Source organism: Ranitomeya imitator, chromosome 4, assembly GCF_032444005.1.
Source record: "Ranitomeya imitator isolate aRanImi1 chromosome 4, aRanImi1.pri, whole genome shotgun sequence".
NCBI classification, from domain to species: domain Eukaryota; kingdom Metazoa; phylum Chordata; class Amphibia; order Anura; family Dendrobatidae; genus Ranitomeya; species Ranitomeya imitator.
The window spans coordinates 670,916,992-670,935,716 of record NC_091285.1 but is presented as its reverse complement, the minus strand read 5'-3'; the positions used below and the strand labels follow the sequence as shown (position 1 = coordinate 670,935,716).

General features: G+C 48.0%; 2 protein-coding genes across 2 annotated transcripts; both read right to left on the bottom strand.

Annotated features, from left to right (window-relative positions):
- Positions 1–278: 278 nt before the first annotated feature.
- GTF2F1 (general transcription factor IIF subunit 1) lies at positions 279–12,154 on the bottom strand. The gene is made up of 14 exons (XM_069767272.1): positions 12,114–12,154; positions 10,686–10,722; positions 10,547–10,608; positions 9,427–9,499; positions 8,199–8,392; positions 7,949–8,119; positions 7,566–7,768; positions 5,858–5,999; positions 5,719–5,777; positions 5,366–5,476; positions 5,099–5,172; positions 1,291–1,435; positions 1,086–1,209; positions 279–724 (listed from the first exon to the last, which is right to left on the bottom strand). Exons 2-14 carry the CDS (start codon positions 10,695–10,697, stop codon positions 520–522), a joined length of 1,575 nt encoding a protein of 524 aa, XP_069623373.1. The 5' UTR covers positions 10,698–10,722; positions 12,114–12,154; the 3' UTR covers positions 279–519.
- Positions 12,155–13,618: 1,464 nt separating this feature from the next.
- Positions 13,619–17,703, bottom strand: YJU2B (YJU2 splicing factor homolog B). The gene is made up of 9 exons (XM_069767271.1): positions 17,568–17,703; positions 16,969–17,022; positions 16,387–16,469; positions 16,065–16,120; positions 15,587–15,647; positions 15,105–15,247; positions 14,842–15,014; positions 14,456–14,594; positions 13,619–14,103 (listed from the first exon to the last, which is right to left on the bottom strand). The coding sequence occupies exons 1-9, from the start codon at positions 17,568–17,570 to the stop codon at positions 13,706–13,708; spliced, it is 1,110 nt and encodes a 369-aa protein (XP_069623372.1). The 5' UTR covers positions 17,571–17,703; the 3' UTR covers positions 13,619–13,705.
- Between the last annotated feature and the right edge of the window lie 1,022 nt (positions 17,704–18,725).

Genomic DNA, 18,725 nt, shown 5'->3' with positions numbered 1-18,725 from the left:
AAGCATCACTTTGCCTCGTACCTGTGAACCCTTAAAGGGGGGATCCTCTGCAAACTCTTAATCTGGAGTTAGAAGCAATACGATGTTTTAAGGCTCTGACCGATGAAATCCAGAGACAGAAGGAATTGGGCTATTGTTCAGATATGTGAAGTATTCAGACAGCGCAGCGGCCAGTCCCATCCGGGCACTGCCCACACTGCACATCTATCAAGGATGACGGAGATGCTGGCGCCGAGGACCACGCTGCGATCAGCCAACAACACACACAACACAGGAAATACATAAAAATCTCATTTTAATACTAGTCATTCCACAAAGTAATAAAAAACAATAACCACAGATACTTAATCACTTAATATAAATCGGATGGAAACATATTACATCACACATTCCCCATCCAAGCCGCTCGCACGTCCTCTGCGTTTCGACCGCTACCAGGGTCACTTATAACGATGGAGTCCAAGGGGCCACGTGTGCCCGTCCTCTCGTATTTGTGCTGTTAGTACTGGAGCCCCGCGGTCATTCCTTCAGGTAGAAGTGCATTTTTTCATGAATTGTCTTGCGGTCGGGGTTGAGTCTCTTCAGAATCTGGGCAAGCACGTTCACCGTCTGCTCGCTGCTAAGACCGGTCTTCTTGGTTTGGAATTTTTTCAGCAAGTCCTTGGTCGTCATGGGTTTGCGGGTCAGATACCTTCTAACCGCTTCTTCCGTCAACTGAATGTCTCTGTGAGCAGAAAGAGGAAGGTGGATTGGGGGTTTGTGCACGCATTTAATATTTGCAGCATTTGCATTTTTCTGCTGCAGGAAAAATGCTGCTTATAATACGTGAGCGTGAACAAGCCCTTATGTAGCATTTTTCATAGGACCTTATGACACCCAGAGGGAGGTACACTGGTGTCTGGAAGATCTCAAAGTCTCCATTTACCAGAAGCTTAAGAAGGAAGTCTGCATTTATAGCCACCTGACCCCTTCACCGATGCAATCCCTCCCAAGGGCAGCTATAACACATGGACACTTTCTAATCAGAGGGGAGTCCTGGACGGCAGACTCCTCTATGAATCTAACCGACATATAGAGCCACTTACCCACTGCTGGGTGTGGACTTTCCAGACTGGGGCTGTGGGGTTGATTTTCCAGACGTGTTCTGAGGTCCAGAATCCATCTTTAGACGCTTTGCCGCTGGAGTGTGACTGGCAGCGCCACGTTTACCTGGAGGAAAAAAACAACAACTAATGTTAGCGATAGTGGATGTATAGACAGAGCGCCCATCATCTGACCACCGCTACGCACCTTGCTCCAGCTTACTGGCTGCAGCCCTAAGTGTGTTAGACGTGTTCCCCGAATCAGGGGATGGAGTGCCAGGCCGGCTGTTGGCGCGGGAGCTGTTGTTGGAGCCACCTTTCTTATCCTTATTCTTTGGAGGAGTCTTCTTTTTCTACAAGGAAATAAATACAGCTCAAAGGTCCGTTAGATAATCAGCAGAGCAAAAACAAAAATCCCCAGAATAGAACAGGGGGACATATCACTACGTTTGGGACCTATGTCCGGGAAGTAGGTATGATTGATTTATGGAGAGTTAGACATATTGGGGAAAGGACGTACTCATGCTACTCGCCAGCTCATGGTACTTTGTCTAGGATTGACTTGGCGCTGGGTAACTGTTTACTGGACACGATGGTAGGGGAGGTGAGATATTTACCTAGGGCTCTTTCAGACCATAGTCCAGTTGAGGTGGAATTTCGGCCAGTGGGGACACGGATCGGGAGCAGGAAGGAGTGGAAGATTCACCCTAATTGGCTACACAGTATGGACTTGGAAAAGATAAAGAAGGAGTTGGGGGAATTTTTTGAGATTAACGAGGGAAGTGTAGATGTTCTTACTGTGTGGGAAGCCATGAAAGCGTACTTGAGGGGACTGCTGTTAAGGGATATTAGCAGGTGTAAGAGGAAATCAAGAGAGACAGAGAGGTTGGCGGTTGAAGGGCTGAGGATAGCCGAGGATGAGATGGTAATAGCGGGTACTCCGGAAGCTGGGAGGAGGCTAAAGGCAGCTCAGAGTCAGTTGGAGGAGGTATTGCTCGGTAAGGCTGAAAGGAAGAGGGAATTCATGAATCTGGCTTTTTACCAGGAGGGCGAATCTGTGGGTCATTTGCTATCGATGGTGGCTTCTGCCCAGAGAAACACTTCCTTTGTTCATTCTTTGGTATCGGGGAGCGGTGTGGCTGTCTCTGAGACTTCAGAGATTTTGGACATTTTTGCGGATTTTTATGCGGACCTATATTCCTCTCAGGTAGATGGGTTGGTGGAGGACACGGTGGCGTTCCTTGAGGAGTTGGAGCTCCCAAGGCTGAGTGACATAGAGAAGATTTGGAGGCTCCCATCACGGAGGAGGAGTTGGGTCGGGCACTGCAATCTATGGCTAATGGGAAGGCACCTGGCGTAGATGGATTTCCTGCTGAAATTTATAAAAACTTTGGGGAAGTGCTGATCCCTAAATTAAGGGTACTTCTGGAGGAGGCTAGGAGTGGCGGTCGTCTACCGGCATCTATGCGGGAGGCCATAATAGTGGTGATTCCTAAGGAGGGGAAGGACCCGACACAGCCGGATTCATATCGGCCAATCTCCTTGCTTACTACAGACGTTAAACTTCTGGCTAAGGTGTTGGCGATGAGGTTGACAAGTGTTATTTCTGGCCTGGTGCACTCAGACCAGTCCGGCTTTATGCCTGATCGGTCCACTGCGATCAACTTACGAAGGCTGTATATGAATTTGCAACTCAGATCCGACAACTGTGGCCAGAGAGTTATTACATCTTTAGACGCCCATAAGGCATTCGATAGTGTGGAGTGGGGGGTATCTCTGGCAGGTGCTCCGGAGTATGGGGTTTGGACCGCAGTTCATATCCTGGATTCGCCTGATGTACTCGATGCCGATGGCCAGGGTTAGGGTAAATGGGGAGTTATCACGGACCATACAACTGGCTAGAGGGACGAGGCAGGGGTGTCCGCTCTCTCCTCTTTTGTTTGCTCTGGCTGTGGAACCGCTGGCTGCTAAGCTTCGACGGTCTGATGAGGTGACTGGGTTTAAATATGGGATGATTGAAGAAAGGGTGGCGTTGTATGCGGATGACATTCTGCTATTTCTGGCTGACCCAGGTATGTCCTTGGAGGGAGCCATTGGGATTATTGAGCGTTTCGGATCGGTGTCGGGACTTAGGATAAACTGGAGTAAGTCTGTTTTGTTTAAGGTGGATGATGATGGTGGGGAGTCACTGGAGGATGGGCGACTGGAGGTGACTAGCCAATTTAAGTACCTTGGAATATGGGTATCTATGCCTGTTACTGACTATATACATAGAAATCTGACTCCAATCTTAGGTGTTCTTAAAGCGAAAGCGGATGCTTGGCTTAAACTGCATTTATCTGTGGTAGGTAGGGTGAATCTTATTAAAATGATTTTGATGCCAAAAATACTGTATATTCTTCATAATGCGCCAGTTTGGATACCACGCGGGAGATTTAGACAGATTAACTCTCTGTTCAGGAATTTGATATGGGGGAGACAGCATCCGCGTATCAAACTGGAGACACTTCAGCGACCCAAGGAAGATGGGGGATTGGCATTGCCTAACCCTGAAATATATTTTCTTGCAGCCCACAGTCAGCATTTAAAAGGCTGGGCGCATGAAGGGTCATCTGGGGCGGTACAGCGGCTGATGGAAGTGGTGACAAAAAGAAGGCCAGTAGTACAATGTTTGGAGGATGGATCCCTGGGGGCTCTGGGGAAATTATACCCGACTGTGTTGTTGATACGCAGGCTGTGGGGTAGGCTGAGACATATACGGGGGGTCACGGATTTGACTAGATTCTCACCGCTATGGCATAACAGCAACTTACAGGAGTTTGAGGCACTGGGGGTACTGACAGAATGGCAAGTCAAAGGGATTCAATACGTGTATCAAATAATTGAGCGAGGTGAATTGAAATCATTTTCCCAATTACAGGCGGAATTTGGTCTTGGGACTGTGGGAGAATTTCAGTATTTGCGGATGAGGCATGCTTTTGGAGCTCAGAGTAGAAACGGAGGTATTGGAATTCAGAGGGATATAGTACTGGAGTATGTGTGTAATGAAGGGACTACTGGGGGAGTCATATCTACTTTGTATAAAGATCTGTTGCACACTTTCCTATTGGGGTTTCCAATAATGGCGAGAGCTAAGTGGGAAAGGGATCTGGGTCCAATGGAGAATGAGACTTGGGAGTCGGTGCTAGAATGGGTCCCACGATTGTCACTGAGCGAACCGTATAGACTGTCACAGCTCTATGTGATACACAGGGTTTATAAGTCACCGATGGTGCTATATAAGGCTGGTTTGCGTGATGATTCTGAATGCCCGAGGTGTAAAACTGCAGATGCTGATATACTCCATATGATGTGGACGTGTCCGAGACTGGCTGCTTTTTGGGTGGTAGTTTTGAGTCGTATGGAAGGTGCGTATGGATGTAAGGTGCCAAGGGATCCTATAGTGTGCTTGTTGGGATGTGTGGATGAGATTGGAGTGGATAACAACCTGAAGATAGCTATTGCCAGATTGTTATGCATGGCTAGGAAGGTAATAGCTCGAAATTGGATTAGGGAAGAACCGCCGTCAAGAGGAGAGTTCCTCCAGTATGTGAAGCAGGGCCTGACACTAGAAAAAGGGATTTATAAAAAAAGAGGGAAAATCGAAATGTTCAATAAAATGTGGTCTCCGTGGATTGCTATGGGATAGGGGTATTATAGAGGGAGAGTTAATTAAGGTTCCTAATTAATGGTAATGTTAAATGTGGCTTATATTATTGGCCGAGGGATTAGATAGTATATTGGTCTAATGATGGAAGTGCTAACCAAGGTGAGCTGCTTTGTTGGGTGGGGTTGGGGGGTGGTGGGATTGAAGGGGAATGTTTGAACGGGGGAAAAAAGCTTTGTATTGAAAATAAGAATGTAACATGTCATTTATCTTGTTATTCTTAATAAAAATGTATTTGAATAAAAAAAAAAAGATAATCAGCAGAGCGGTTGTATTACCAGCCCGAGCAGACGCTTAAATCCCCCGTTACCTGCATGAAGAGAGCAGAGGAGGCCTCTCCATCTATGTCACTGTCCTCAGACGTCTCCGACTCATCACTGCTGTCTACGGGAAGAGAAAACCAGAGCAATGGCGTTTGTATCCTGTGGTTATCAGCCTGGGTGGCATTTATAATTGAGGAGGACTGTCGTAACTCCCATCAGAACCAACTATTGGCACCGGGGGAAACATGGAGCCCCATCCATTACAGAGGAAGACCTAATGAGACCGACTGTCCAAGCCAGGACTTTGGCCTCACCTCTCTTCTTCTTCCGCTCCTGGGGTGTAGGTGCTTTCTTCTCTTCCTCCTCCTCTTCTTCTACCTTCTCCTCTTCACTTTCCTCGCTGCTCTCACTTCCTTCATCAATGCCTACAAGATACAACATAAATCCTAGAGATATGCGCCATCAAAGATCAGCAAGCAGCCCAGTGTGGCCGGTAGAAGGCATAATGTGCACCTCGCCAGCACCATTGGCTACTGGATTATAATTGCTCTGCTTGGTGTGACCCCAGAATATGGGGACAGATGAGTAACGTTCTGTTACTGTTTGGGCAGTAAGCCCGACATCCCCTGTAATGCTCCACAGGAGACGATGGACAGTCTGTGGTCACCTTTAGGATGCTCGTCCTCCTTCACGGTAACTGGTTTCCCAGGAACTTCATCTTCTGAGCTGCAAGGAGAGGATACGAGGAGCTGAGCGGTGGTGCCACCATCAGGTCGGGCAGCATCTCCTGCACGGCGCTCTGTTACCTGCTCTCATCAGACATATAGTCCACCTCCTGCCCCTCGTAATCTCCATCGTCGCTGTCCTCGATGGCCTCGTCGTCAGAGCGAGACTTCTTCTTCTTCTTGCTCGCAGCAGCTTTCTTTGGGGCTTTAGGCCGTTTCTCTCCTTAAATTGAAACAAGACAGGAATGGTTAAAAGCTTACATTGGGAAAAGATGGGACAGGGGTTGGTTTAAATATTTCCCTCGTGGACTTGAGCCTGCGATCATTTGATGGCCTATACTACATACTGCAGTATACCAACTCAATCTGGTCACCTCGCAGGGTCGGGTATTGGGAGCCAAACGTGCACTCTCTACAGAAGCAGAGCGGAGACCAGTTATGGCTCTGGTAGAGCCGGCTCAGGGACCTCCATGACTGTTGGCAGGGCTTCTGTGAGATAAAGAAGAGGTCCTTTCCTCTGTTAAAGGGGTTCTTCCATAAACAAGATACAGCGGGTGAAATAAGTATTGAGAACATCACCAATTTTCTAAATAAATCTATTTCTGAAGGTGCTAATGACATGAAATTCTCCCCAGATGTTGGTACTATCCAATCCAATCCACACAGGCAAAGAAAGCAAACTATAGATGTCCATAAATTAAGTTATGTGTAATAAAGAGAAAATGACACAAGGAAAAAGTATTCAACACATGGAGAAAGAGGTGAAAAAAGCCCTGAAAAGTCCTGACACCAGATGACATCTATCAGTGATTGGGAGCAATCCTGCCACTTAGTGACAAATACCAGCAGCTTAAACTGGTGGCCTATAAAAAGGTGTCACACAAGAAACATCTCATGATGGGTGAGCTGTCTCAAGACATTTGCAACCTTATTGTCGGAAAACACACTGATGGCACTGGTTACAGAAGAACTTCTAAACTAAACATGAAACAAGGGTGGAGATTTCAGCAAGACAATGATCCCAAACACAAAGCCAAGGAGAGAAAATAAAGCTGCTAGAATGGCCGAGACGATCACCGGACCTGAATCCAACACAAAATGTATGGAAGGAACTAAAGCTCAGAGTTCATAGAAAGAACCCACGGGACCTTCAGGATGTGAAGAGCGTTTGTGTGGAAAAATGGGACAAAAATTACACCTGAGCAATGCCTGTGACTAGTTTCTCCATACAGGAGTTGTTTTGAAGCTTCATCACCAATAAAGGCTTTTGTACAAAGTATTAAATACATTTCAGTAAGCGTATTCAATACTTTTTGCCTGGGACATTCCTCATTATTACACATAACCTCATTTATGGACATCTATGGTGATTTCTTTGCATGTGTGGATTGGATGGGTTGATACCGACATCTAGGGAGAAATAGATTTACTTAGAAAATTAATGACGTGTTTATTACTTATTTCACCCGCTATATTAATCCTATCCACAAAATAGATGGTAAATAGGTCTAGATGCTAAAAGCCCTCCAAAGTTCCAAAGAATAGGGGTCCCCAAAGCCCATTGTGTACATTACCAGTCTAGAGGAGTTGTAGACAGTAAAGGCCGCCATTCAAAAACAATTGCTGACAGGCGAACGTTTTGTCTGCTCATATATTGTATAAGTGAAACAATAGCGGGATCCAGATCTCAAACGACTTCATAGAAATCCTGCTCCTCATCAGCATCTGATGAGACCCTGGCACAGGACGGACCCCCCATCCCACCGATCCATCTATCCCAGCCTCTCACCGTCTTCTCCGCTCTCCTCACTGTCGCTGGTACTCAGCTCCAGGTCGTCCTCGAGGTCGTGAATCTTCAGGTCGCTTTTTTTCTTTTTTTTCTTACTCTTTAACAGCTTGTCCAGTTTGCTGCCGCCTTCCTCGTCATCATCGTCCAGGTCCTTCAGCCGCCGTTGCTGCATGATGCTGAAGTGGTTGAGGATTTTGTTCCGCCTGCAAACAAATCAATGGAAACCTGCGGTACATAAAGATGTACCTGCCCCAGCGGAGGGAGCGTGTGACATCACATGGGGGTCCTGGGTGGGTTTACTGATAAATAACACTATAGCCACCCTCCCTCCTGCCCGATAACAGCAGACAATAGACGATGTGCCCGGCCTCGCTGCCTCTCACCTGTCCCATTCTTGCTCAGCCTCCTCGGCGGTCAGGGTGCGGTGCTTGGCCAGTGGAGTGAAGTTGTACCAGTTGGAAACTGGAAATGCTTCGAACGCTCCATCTGGACACTGGGTGAAGATGAAGTAGGACGCGTTCTCCGTCACGCCGCCCTTCTTCACACCCTTGAACCTGTTACAGAAGACATTCAGATATAAACATGGCTCCTGCCTTTAAGCTCCAATCCCGGGATCAGGTTCATGCCACTCACTTGCGCCCAGCTTTGCCGTTAACCCTTAGCAGCCAGGGTTGGTCTTCTATCTTAAACTCCTTCAGAATAATGCCGTACTTCCTCCGCCGGGACTCCTCTTTCTGCTTGCGATTGTATTCGCTCCCCGCCCCGGAGTCTGGCATCTCCTCTTCCTGATACATCTTCTTGGCGCTCAGGTCACGCTCCATACGAGCCTGGCAGAAAAGTATTCATTTTAATCAGTGGGATGCCCCCCCTGTGTGAGGCTGGCGCCACCGCCGGGAGTACGGCTAAGAAAAGGATTCCCCACCATATTGTACAAATCAGAGAGGGTCTGCCGAACAGCTGTCCGCTCCGAGAAGTACCCGATAAGTCAGATCCTACAGTAAACCACTTGCCCATAAGTGGAACACATGTACCATCTGTAAATAATCATTGTACATGATAGCTGCGTGCCCTTCTCACCCACTGATGGGTGGCCCCCAGAGTCGTGACCATGCTATTTCTACAGAACCAGAGTCTGGGGGTGTACACTGTGCCTGGAATCAAGCTGAAAAGGAAACATTGTAAGGGATGCTCTGTCTTCTAAACATCCCACAGCCAACATGGATGAGCTCTGACTGCCACCATTGTAATTGGATGCAAGACATAGCAAGTAATCCTGAGACTCCAGGACTCTCCGCTTCTCCCAAGGTCCGTTTAAGTTGGATGACAAACATCATAAGCAATCCTCAGACTACAGGACTTCTCCCAAGGTCTGTTTGAGTTGGATGATAGGCATCATAAGCAATCCTGAGACTCTCCGCTTCTCCCAATGTCGGTTTCAGTTGGATGACAAACATCATAAGCAATCCTCAGACTACAGGACTCTCCGCTTCTCCCAAGGTCCGTTTGAGTTGGATGATAGACATCATAATCAATCCTGAGACTCCGATTCTCCGCTTCTACCAATGTCGGTTTCAGTTGGCTGACAGACATCATAAGTAATCCTGAGACTCCAGGACTCTCCACTTCTCCCAATGTCCGTTTCAGTTGGATGCTAGACATAGTAAGCAATCCTGAGACTGTGATCCCGAAGGCTGTAGCGTGATCACAGAGGGGTTTCTGGATGAAAACCCTTAACCTGCATGTACAATTAGAGCTGCGGTAGGGTTTGTGATCCAGACATCATCCCTATCCAGCTAGGGGTGTGAAAAATGTGGGCACCCATCAGACTGGTTAGGAAGCGTCATTACATTTTCTTTAGTACCTGGTTCCATGTAGAGAAATCCACTTTATCTGCTGCATTAAATCCCATAAGATTATATCTTTTACTGGGGTTCCTGCAGCAGAAAACACAAAATATCAGATTATGCATAATAAATACATAATAGCGTACATCTGAATATCGATGAGGCGCCCAGGAGACGGCTGCCACCTGTGCTCACCGCATCTCAGCCACATCCGCTTCATTATATCTCACGACACCGCTAGGGGAATGTTCACACTGACTCTTTTTTTGCTTTCTGGAAGGTTTTTTTTCCCCCCGTTTCTTTAAACAAGGAAGAAAACACTAGCGTTTTTTTGGTTTTTTTTTTTTAAAGCAAAAACATTCACAAACACTCAGACACCTGGCAGTCTTCCCGGAGTCTTTTTAACTTTCCCACTGGCTTCTATTGTAAAGGACAGAGCATCTTTAACACAGAAAACATCAGGAAAATTAATGTGAGGCTTCTTTTAAACGCTTGCCATTTTTTGAAAGCCTAATGATGGCAAAACGTGCAGTGTGAACATACCCTTAGGCCATCCCCTCGATGACTGAGCGGATAAGTCGTACTTTTCTCCTCGCCAATTGTCAGAATGATGTGGCCAGGATAGTTGGATGTCCCATTATGCCTAATTGGATCCAACAAAAGCCCAGGAGCACTGTGTTTTGTTCTTTTCAGCACTGCTGCCATATAATAGCATCTTTTCACCAATAGTTTAAATGGGAAAATCCAAAAATATTATAGCACAAACGCATCTAATGCTGTGACCTGGGGCAGATTGCAGCCGGCATCATATATGTTACAGACCCATCCTGGGCAATTATATTACTACAATGCTGCTGCCACCTAGTGGAGAAGATGAGCACTGCAGAGATTATGATATAATTTCCAGGGATAATTTATCAGAAGGGGTCCTCACTGAGTATCAGACTGTTTAATATTATTATAATTATTTATATAGCACCATTAATTCCATGGTGCTGTACATGAGAAGGGGTTACATCAAAATGCAAATATCTATTACAGTAAAGAAAACTAACAGTGACAGACTGGTACAGAGGGGCGAGGACCCTGCCCTTGCGGGCTTACATTCTACATACCCCATAAATCTTCAAAACTCACCTAGGAACGCGAACGACATATTCAGTGACAGACTGGCCGCCGACAGACTGACTGCTGCCCCCCTGTAACAGAACATGAAACAAGAGGTCACCACATAGAAAATAAATCAAAGCACCCTGAACGCCAAGCGGACACTTACTAGAGACGTCATGGCCGGAGGAGGGCGAGAGGAATACCTGAAAGACAGTTCTGAACAGTGAAGTATATGGAGAGGGCAGTGATCACACATACAGGGTAAATGGCGGCTGATGACCTGATATGTATAGGGGGAGACCGAAAGTCATACAAGGGGGAGAGGGGTCAGTCAGATAGAAATTCTCAAGCGGCTGCATAAACATAGACGTGAAGACAAAGACCAGCGGTGGTCCTATTTATAAGCCGGTCACACGGACACATCCCCATCTTATACCCTGATGGCTACTACTATACGCCATTATCTCAGGATCAGGTTCCATCCTCTGGGATCCCCTCCAGGACACTGGTGAACAAGGACAAGTGCCACAGACCTCGGAAGCTGTGTGCCCACCCTAGCCAGGCTTCACCTTGTGACATCCGCCCTATGCACTGCATATATGCAGCGGGGTCAAGGACTGAGCCAGCTCCGTACCGGTGTGTTATACAGCAAGCGTCAGAGTCTAGTGTTGGTTAGACACTGCTGTCAATTGTAACTGGCATTTAAGAGGTTGGAAATGGGGAGAGGGGTCACTTCAGTAATCAGTAATTTTACAATATGCCTTTAGGGAATACATTAAAAAACGTAAAAACTAAAATAAAAAAAGAAGAGGTCACATCACCCCCATTATCCCACAATGTATATAACAAAGAATTAACATAATCGGTATCAAAACGGGAAAACAAGGAAATGGCAGAATCGCGGCTTATAATCAGAAAGATTGGAAAGAAAGTTGTATGAAACCCAATATAGTTCTGATCGAAACTGCAGCTCCGGCCGCAAACACCGAGCCCGGAACGGCGGATACAAGGAGAAGGGGCCGACCGAGACCCCACGGCCCGTGTAAGCCCCAACACCGGCTGATGCTGCAGCCCCCACTACTGTCTGCTCCTGACAGTTATTAGGGTCTCACAAGAAGCGTATTGGGGTCTCACAAAGTGTATTAAGGCTCTCACTGGGCAGTTTTGGGGGGTCTCACAAAGTATTAAGGGTCTCACTGGGCAGTTATTGGGGGTCTCACAAACTGTATTAAGAGTCTCACTGGGCAGGTTTTGGGGGTCTCACGTGTTTTGGGGTCTCATAAAGTGTATTAAGGGTCTCACAGGGCAGTTATTGGGGGTCTCCGGTGTATTGGGGTCTCACAGTGTAGTAATTGGGGCTCATTCAGGGGGAAGGTACATCATACCAAGGGGGGCAGGACAATAATGGGGTCCTACAAGGAAGATTCTGGGTAAGAAGGAGCTGTGGGGAGATACATAGAAATACGACAGAGATGAAGGGTCACACATGGGGGTATAGAGGGGCTGGAGGGCATTCTGAGCAGGAGTCCGGGGAGATATTGGGGGTGGTAGTTCATACACCGGGAGCACAGACACTTCAGTCAGGATTTCTCACCGGCTCACTGCAGCTCCTCGTCTTCCGGTCCTCAGCCAACTACTTCCGGGTTATAGAAGCGGAAAGCACCTGAGGTGGGGGCGGACGTCACTCCGGCGCCATCTTTGTTTGGGGCACGTACAGTGAGCGGACATGTTTGTTGTGGGCGAGTTTCCAGGGCCAATGTCCCCCTCACGCAGCCCTGCGCTCAGTGCACGACTATGTCCTATAAAGGTTCTGCTCACTTCAGTCTTTCCTGTAGCTAGCTGGAGACAGTCAGCTGTGGGTGCATGTGCTCCAGTGCAGAGACCCATAATAGGGAGGGTGTGAGTAGGGGCCCCCATCTATCGCCCCGATACAAGACCATGACAGGGGCGTCTACAGATACATTTGCACCTCCGGTCTCCACGGTCATTGAGTGGAACAGAATTACGGTAAACCTGGCCGGGCCTAATATGACCTCCAGGTACACGGGCCCCGTAGGCTGAAGATTGTGGCCCCTGTGGTGTCAGGTGGTCTTATCCACAGCCCCCTGTACTGAGAACACTGCGGGATGTCGTGATTTCCCTCAGTGGAGCGGCCCACGCTCTGTACACCACACATGGCTGCTCAGATGGGACCCCAGGGTCACACCGCGACCTCTCCGGCAGCCAGAACCCCACCCTGAACGTTCCCGTCTTTCTCCACATACTCCTATCCGTGCAGACGTCATAGCAGCACCGGGAGAGAAGGTAGAAAAACAGAGAAATTCTAAGTTTCTCCATTAAATCAGACCGCACTCGGACATCATCTGATTTTTTTTTCTCCCACCTGTAGACTTGCATTGTCGATCCAGATCATACACATCCCTGATTTTATCCGTAGATTCCTCGGTCCGAGAAAAAAAATTGCATGCACAGCCTCATAGAATATCATAGAACGAGAACTGTGAGAAAACCACGGAGAACCAGTCGTGTGCACGAGGCCCAACAGGAATAGAATATAAAAACCTCGACTGCTAGGAAAGGTTCGGTCAGCGGCCATGCGGACAGGGTCAAATAACTTACTCTGGGGTAGAAACTGGACAATGGTCTTTCATGATTCACATCGATGAACGCTACAGTCAGACAAGGCTGATAACAGTGAACAATAGACTAATTACTGGTCAGCAATAATGACAATATGGGCTGCAGGTTAAGGCTGTGCTTGTGGTGTCCATATACAACAAGGATACATTTCAAAAACCTGACCTGCACATCCAAACATAGACTGAGTGTGAACAGGTGCTGAACCCAGAGTCGCCAACTCGTATATAGTCAAGTAAATAGGGCAGCACACTGCAGCGCCAAAACATGCAAACTTGAAAACACGAAATTTGAACTGCATTACTGCACTAGAAATATGAAAAATGAGAGCTTTTAGCGCATAAAAATGGCCATATTTATGTGTACCTCGTAGCCACTTTACGGCATCTCTCTTATACGACCTCCTACTCTAAACCTACCTCGCTGAGAATATTGACCATATACAACAAGGAGACATGTGCTGGATGACTGTACATTATATTTACACAGAATATGGCAGATTTATTACATGTAACCCCCCCCCCCCCCCCCCCATTGTCGCGCTACCGGCTACACCTCCAACTCTGATCCAGAGTCCGAATAGTCAGCAACCAGACAGGATGAGGTGGTGCGGGACCTGGGGGCGCCGTTCTCAGCTACAGGGGTGGTATTATTATTATTAACAGTCTGCGCTACTTTGTCCCCCTGGCCCCCGTTGCTGTGGATGGCTGGTGCCTCCTCCGTTGTCTGTCTCCTGTCATCAGTCTGACTTCCATCTTTTGACGTTCGCCGTACTACCCCGAGCGTTATGGCGGACGCCCCACTGCTCGGTGGGGCTTTGGCTTTGGGTCGGATCATTAACTTTTTGATTGAGTTCTCCGTTGTCTGGAGCTTCCTGTCGCTTGCGGGGGAGAACCAGGAGCGACTGCTGATCTCCGAGCGCTTCTTCTGCTGCTTCTGGTCGTACGCTGTAATACAAGAAATGATAAATGGGGACAGTAGCGATGGCCTGGAAACATCCAGGAGACAAGCAATATGGTCGTCAAATGTCACCTGCAATGGGGTCACATTCTGACCGATCCAGACTGGCCCAGTCGTACTAGAAGCAGTGGATGTGTCAGTGTCGGACTGAGGAGATTACCTCTCAGGGCTCTGGGAAAGTCAGAGCCACAGCTCTGTCCTAACAGGCAAAAGGCACAACCCTCTGCTCTGCCAGTCTCCCTCCAGCGGGCGCCACGGACAGCCCCTTGGAGCAGTAAGTAGACCCTCTATAGGTGTCAGCCCCTCACATTAACCCCTGCTCTCCTTTCCCTTTCTTACACTCCAGGCTGCGATACTTGAGCAGAGACGCCATTTTCTTATCTTCCTCAGCCTCCGGGAGAAGCTTCAGGTCCAGAGACGTCTTCTTCAGCAGCGCCTGATCCCGCTCCTCCTCCTCCTGGATCTGCTTCTTCTCCTCCTGGTATGAGATGACAAGAGGCCAAATTACGCAGAGCCCTGCTGCCTGCGATGATATGCCTTGCTGGGCGACCGGCCCGCTGACTGTGCGAGTATGCGGTAAAGACATGAGCAGAGCCAGGGTGCCAGACATTATGGGTCAGCACCTTGTCCTGGTGACTGCCCCAGGAATAAGGAGTGGACCTTACCCACCTCTGCCGGCCCCAATCCCACCCATGCAGTCCTGTGTGTACACAGCTGTAACTCACCCTAAACTTGCTGCGCAAGAGGCTGTTGAGGGCGAAGTCGTCCCTCCATGCGCTCTGAGCCTCCTGCAGCTCGGACAGTGATGGTGCCGCCCTCTGAAGCTTCTCTTTATCCTTGACTCCATGCTCGAGGCGATACATAGAATCCGTCTCCAGCTTCTGCTTCGCCTCATGTTCTGCGGATGACTATATGTGAATACACCCCAACACCCGCCAGAGCCCCCCACTCATCATCACCCAGCAGATGTTGGAGCAAAGATACTGACCGGTTGTGAGGACTTGCTCATTCTCCGCCATGTCCCAGCGCTCCTCCTTCCTCTGCGCTCCGCTCACTATCACGTAGTCACATGACGCAGGGTCCGTCTGCATCTCAATGTAATTCACACATAAGTGACACTTCATCCTGAACCTAGGAGGGCGGGTAAAGGTAGTCACCGATTATTATCCAGCACTAATTACCTTAATCTGCATTTTCCCACCTGCTGGTGTAAGATCGCTCCCCTACAACCCACCCAAAGTCAGGAAAGGAAGGTGGAGTGACCCCTATATTGTGCCTATACAGCACAGACTATAGACCCCCATAACAGAACAGCCTATATTCTGTGAACAAGCAGCTCTGCCCGCCTTTACCTAACAGCAGCGCTCGCAATGCAATTCCATAACACATGAATTATTTCTACACTAGAGGGTCCGTCCAGTTCTGGGGGGGGGGGGGGGCGCACAAACCTGGTATAATGAAGCTTATTACCTGTATATGGGAGTTGTGTAATAATTGCCGACCTTCTTCTTCTCCGCGTTATAACGGACACCTGAAATATACAAATAAACCATCAGGAATGAATTTAAAAACCGAGGAAGATTAAAAAAAAAACACCACACGGGGTTGTTATGTCTGTGCCCCAGATTTAAAATAAATAATGACTTTATGGGGTACAATCCCCCATTGTTATAAACCGATCATGGGGCTTCATGTCTCTGCAGCGCTACCACAGGGGAAACAGATGTGAATATGCCCCATGGAGAAGGTGCAGGTCCACCAATATTACAGGCTGTTGTGGCCTTTATATGGAGCAATGAGGAATAATACAATCACTGGATACTCTGTATCCCCAAGAATGGCCGTGTATCCCTGGGCCGGACTGAGGTGCTGCTGTGCTGGGACAGTCAGGATGGGGAGGAGGAGGCGTTATACTGGAGGACATTACAAGACAGATGGAGGCTCGTACCCATTCCTATATGATTCTTGCAGCCGTCGCACCAGATGTTATATGGCATCTCAAATCTGTGGAGAGAAGTTTGTGAATGGAGACGACTGACAAAGCACAACATGTACAGCGTCCTCACCACCACAAGTGATGGCAGGAGAAACCAGACATTGCTGATCAATAGGAACCATGCTGAACCCAAGAATACAAGGCCTCATCCATGTATTTTCTCCTCACCACACTGCTATGTGTAGTACCTGCCCGGCCCTGCAGGGGTCACAGCAGGTAACGGCCATTATTATTTACTGTGGTGGGAGGCTGGCATTGGCCACTAGTCCCTCACCTGATGATGAGGATGCCCTGTGACAGCTTCCTAGCCCGCTCCCGCAGCGGGTGGCTGTTCCTGTAGCGGTTGAGGGAGCCATGCTGAGGAAGAGAAGAACAGGTGTCACCTCAGATAATACAATTAGGAAGCTGCTAATGGTGGATATTGTCGGAAAGTTCTAGTAAGCACAAGCACTTTTGACATTTAATACTCATTCATGAGATATTAACCCTTTTGTTTACAGATCGTTGCCGAGGAGACCGACCACTGTTGCTGCCTAGCTTGTAAGCGCTGCACTGAAGCTGGTCGGGATCAGGAGGTAACAGCTCACTCCAGCGATCCTGCGCATTTTCAATGCAGCACTTACAAGCTCAACAGAAAAGGGCTTGTACGTACTGCGCATGTTCTGCTGTCTCACAGTGGTGGTCGGTCTCCAAGGCAACGAGCTGTAAATAAGTGGGAACATCTCAAGAACGGCTCAAAATTGTAATAAATAGCTAACCGCAAGATTGCTTGTATTTAGTGGATCCATTCATGAAGATGGGGTATTAACCCTTTAAGCAATGGGGTGACACCTTGGCACACAGCAGCCGCACTCACCTTGGCCGGGTCAAAGTCGGGAGGATAATACTTGTTGGTTCCTTTTCTCTCGCCCTACAGAAAAACAAAAAACATTTCCGTGATTATTATTACCTGCCGTGACACAGCAAATCACCCCCTCCTGCTCCCAGTCTCTCAGTACACACATATGGCTTGTCTGAAGAACTACAAGTCCCAGCTATATGCAATTCCTCATGGCCTGAACCCCTGTGCTTTCTATGTGGCACTAAAAATCCCAGCAATCAGCGCCCGATCCTCAGTTACAAACCCCAGAACCTGATATAAGATCTGATGTACAGGAGCCCACACTTTACTGTGGAACTACAAGCCCCAGCAAGCCATCATGTGTGCCTGCAGCAGAACAACTCCTTCCATCAGCTGTAGGACTACAATTCTCAGCAATTGATAACAGCCTACGTCACTTGTAGCACTACAAGTCCCAGAAATTACGTACTTTTTAATAACTGCGGTACAAGACCCAGGAAGCGTTCCTGCTCTATGCACTGCTGGACGACAACACTCAACATCGCAGCTAACAGCTGTGGTGCAGCCATTCCTCATAGCTGGGACTTGTGGTTCCACCATAAGCTGTAACTCACCATGGTCGCGCAGTGTGAGCCCGGACCCTCCTGAGCTGAGAGCTTTTATCCGCTCCTTCCTTCCAGTCTATGTTGTGGTTATAAAATAATAATGCGACAAATAAGCGCCAGAGGAAAGACTGTGATAATCTGTGTCCACTCAGGAGCCGGATATGTGACTGTCCATAGCTGCGGTCTACGACAAAATGGCGGCCGCTATGGAACGCAAAACACTAGAGCGGGGGATGCGTCCTGTACCACGTGGAAAGTCATGTGACCCAACGGTGGCTCTTAAGGGTCATGGTTCATTCTATCTATCGTAATGGTCCAATACGTTTCTTACACAGAGGAGGAACAATACGCGGGAGGTGACGCTGCTGCTGCTGCTGCTGCTGCTACTCACTGACTTCTACAAGAGTTTTCATACAGGAAAGATATATATATATATATATATATATATATATATATATATATAAATATATATATATATATATATATATATATATATATATATATATATATATATATATATATACACACACAAGAGTTTTCAGGCAGTTTGGACCTGATCTCGAGAGGTAGTTTTACTTCTGACCACTAGAGGGCGCTGCCATAGCATTTTCTCTGTAACTGAAGGGGGATGGGTGCAAGGATGGAGGAGGTCAGGTGACTATATTCTCACCCTGATAGGAGTAGTAGTTCTTCTATATCCCGTGATCTCCATACAGATAAGAGAAATAGGTTTTTCTGCACAATCTGCTCAGGGTTATGGACAATCCCTTTAATTAGCGTCAGATCGAGGCTCCATAGCTGTGAAAGCAACCTCCGGGTCATCGCCAGAACACAGAGGAATCCGAAGAGTCAGAATCGCCGTCATGTGACCCAGTAGACAGAGGAACAACAGCGAGAGCGGAGTGTATTATGGCACCAACAGGGCCATAACATTCACACAGGTCTAGGGGAGGAGGAGCAGCACCTCTGAGGAGGACATCTAGCAACATGGACGGTGACAGGTGTTTCCCACCTGTGGGTTCAGGGATCGGCCGGTATCGGGCGCATCCCCCTCCTCTAATGGGGCCACCACCATGTCTCCATCTGGTGCGATGTCCCTTGTGACCCCATAGGGTAATGTGGATTGCGCTTTTCATCCATTTCCGTTGCCACTTTGGCCGGCGCGGT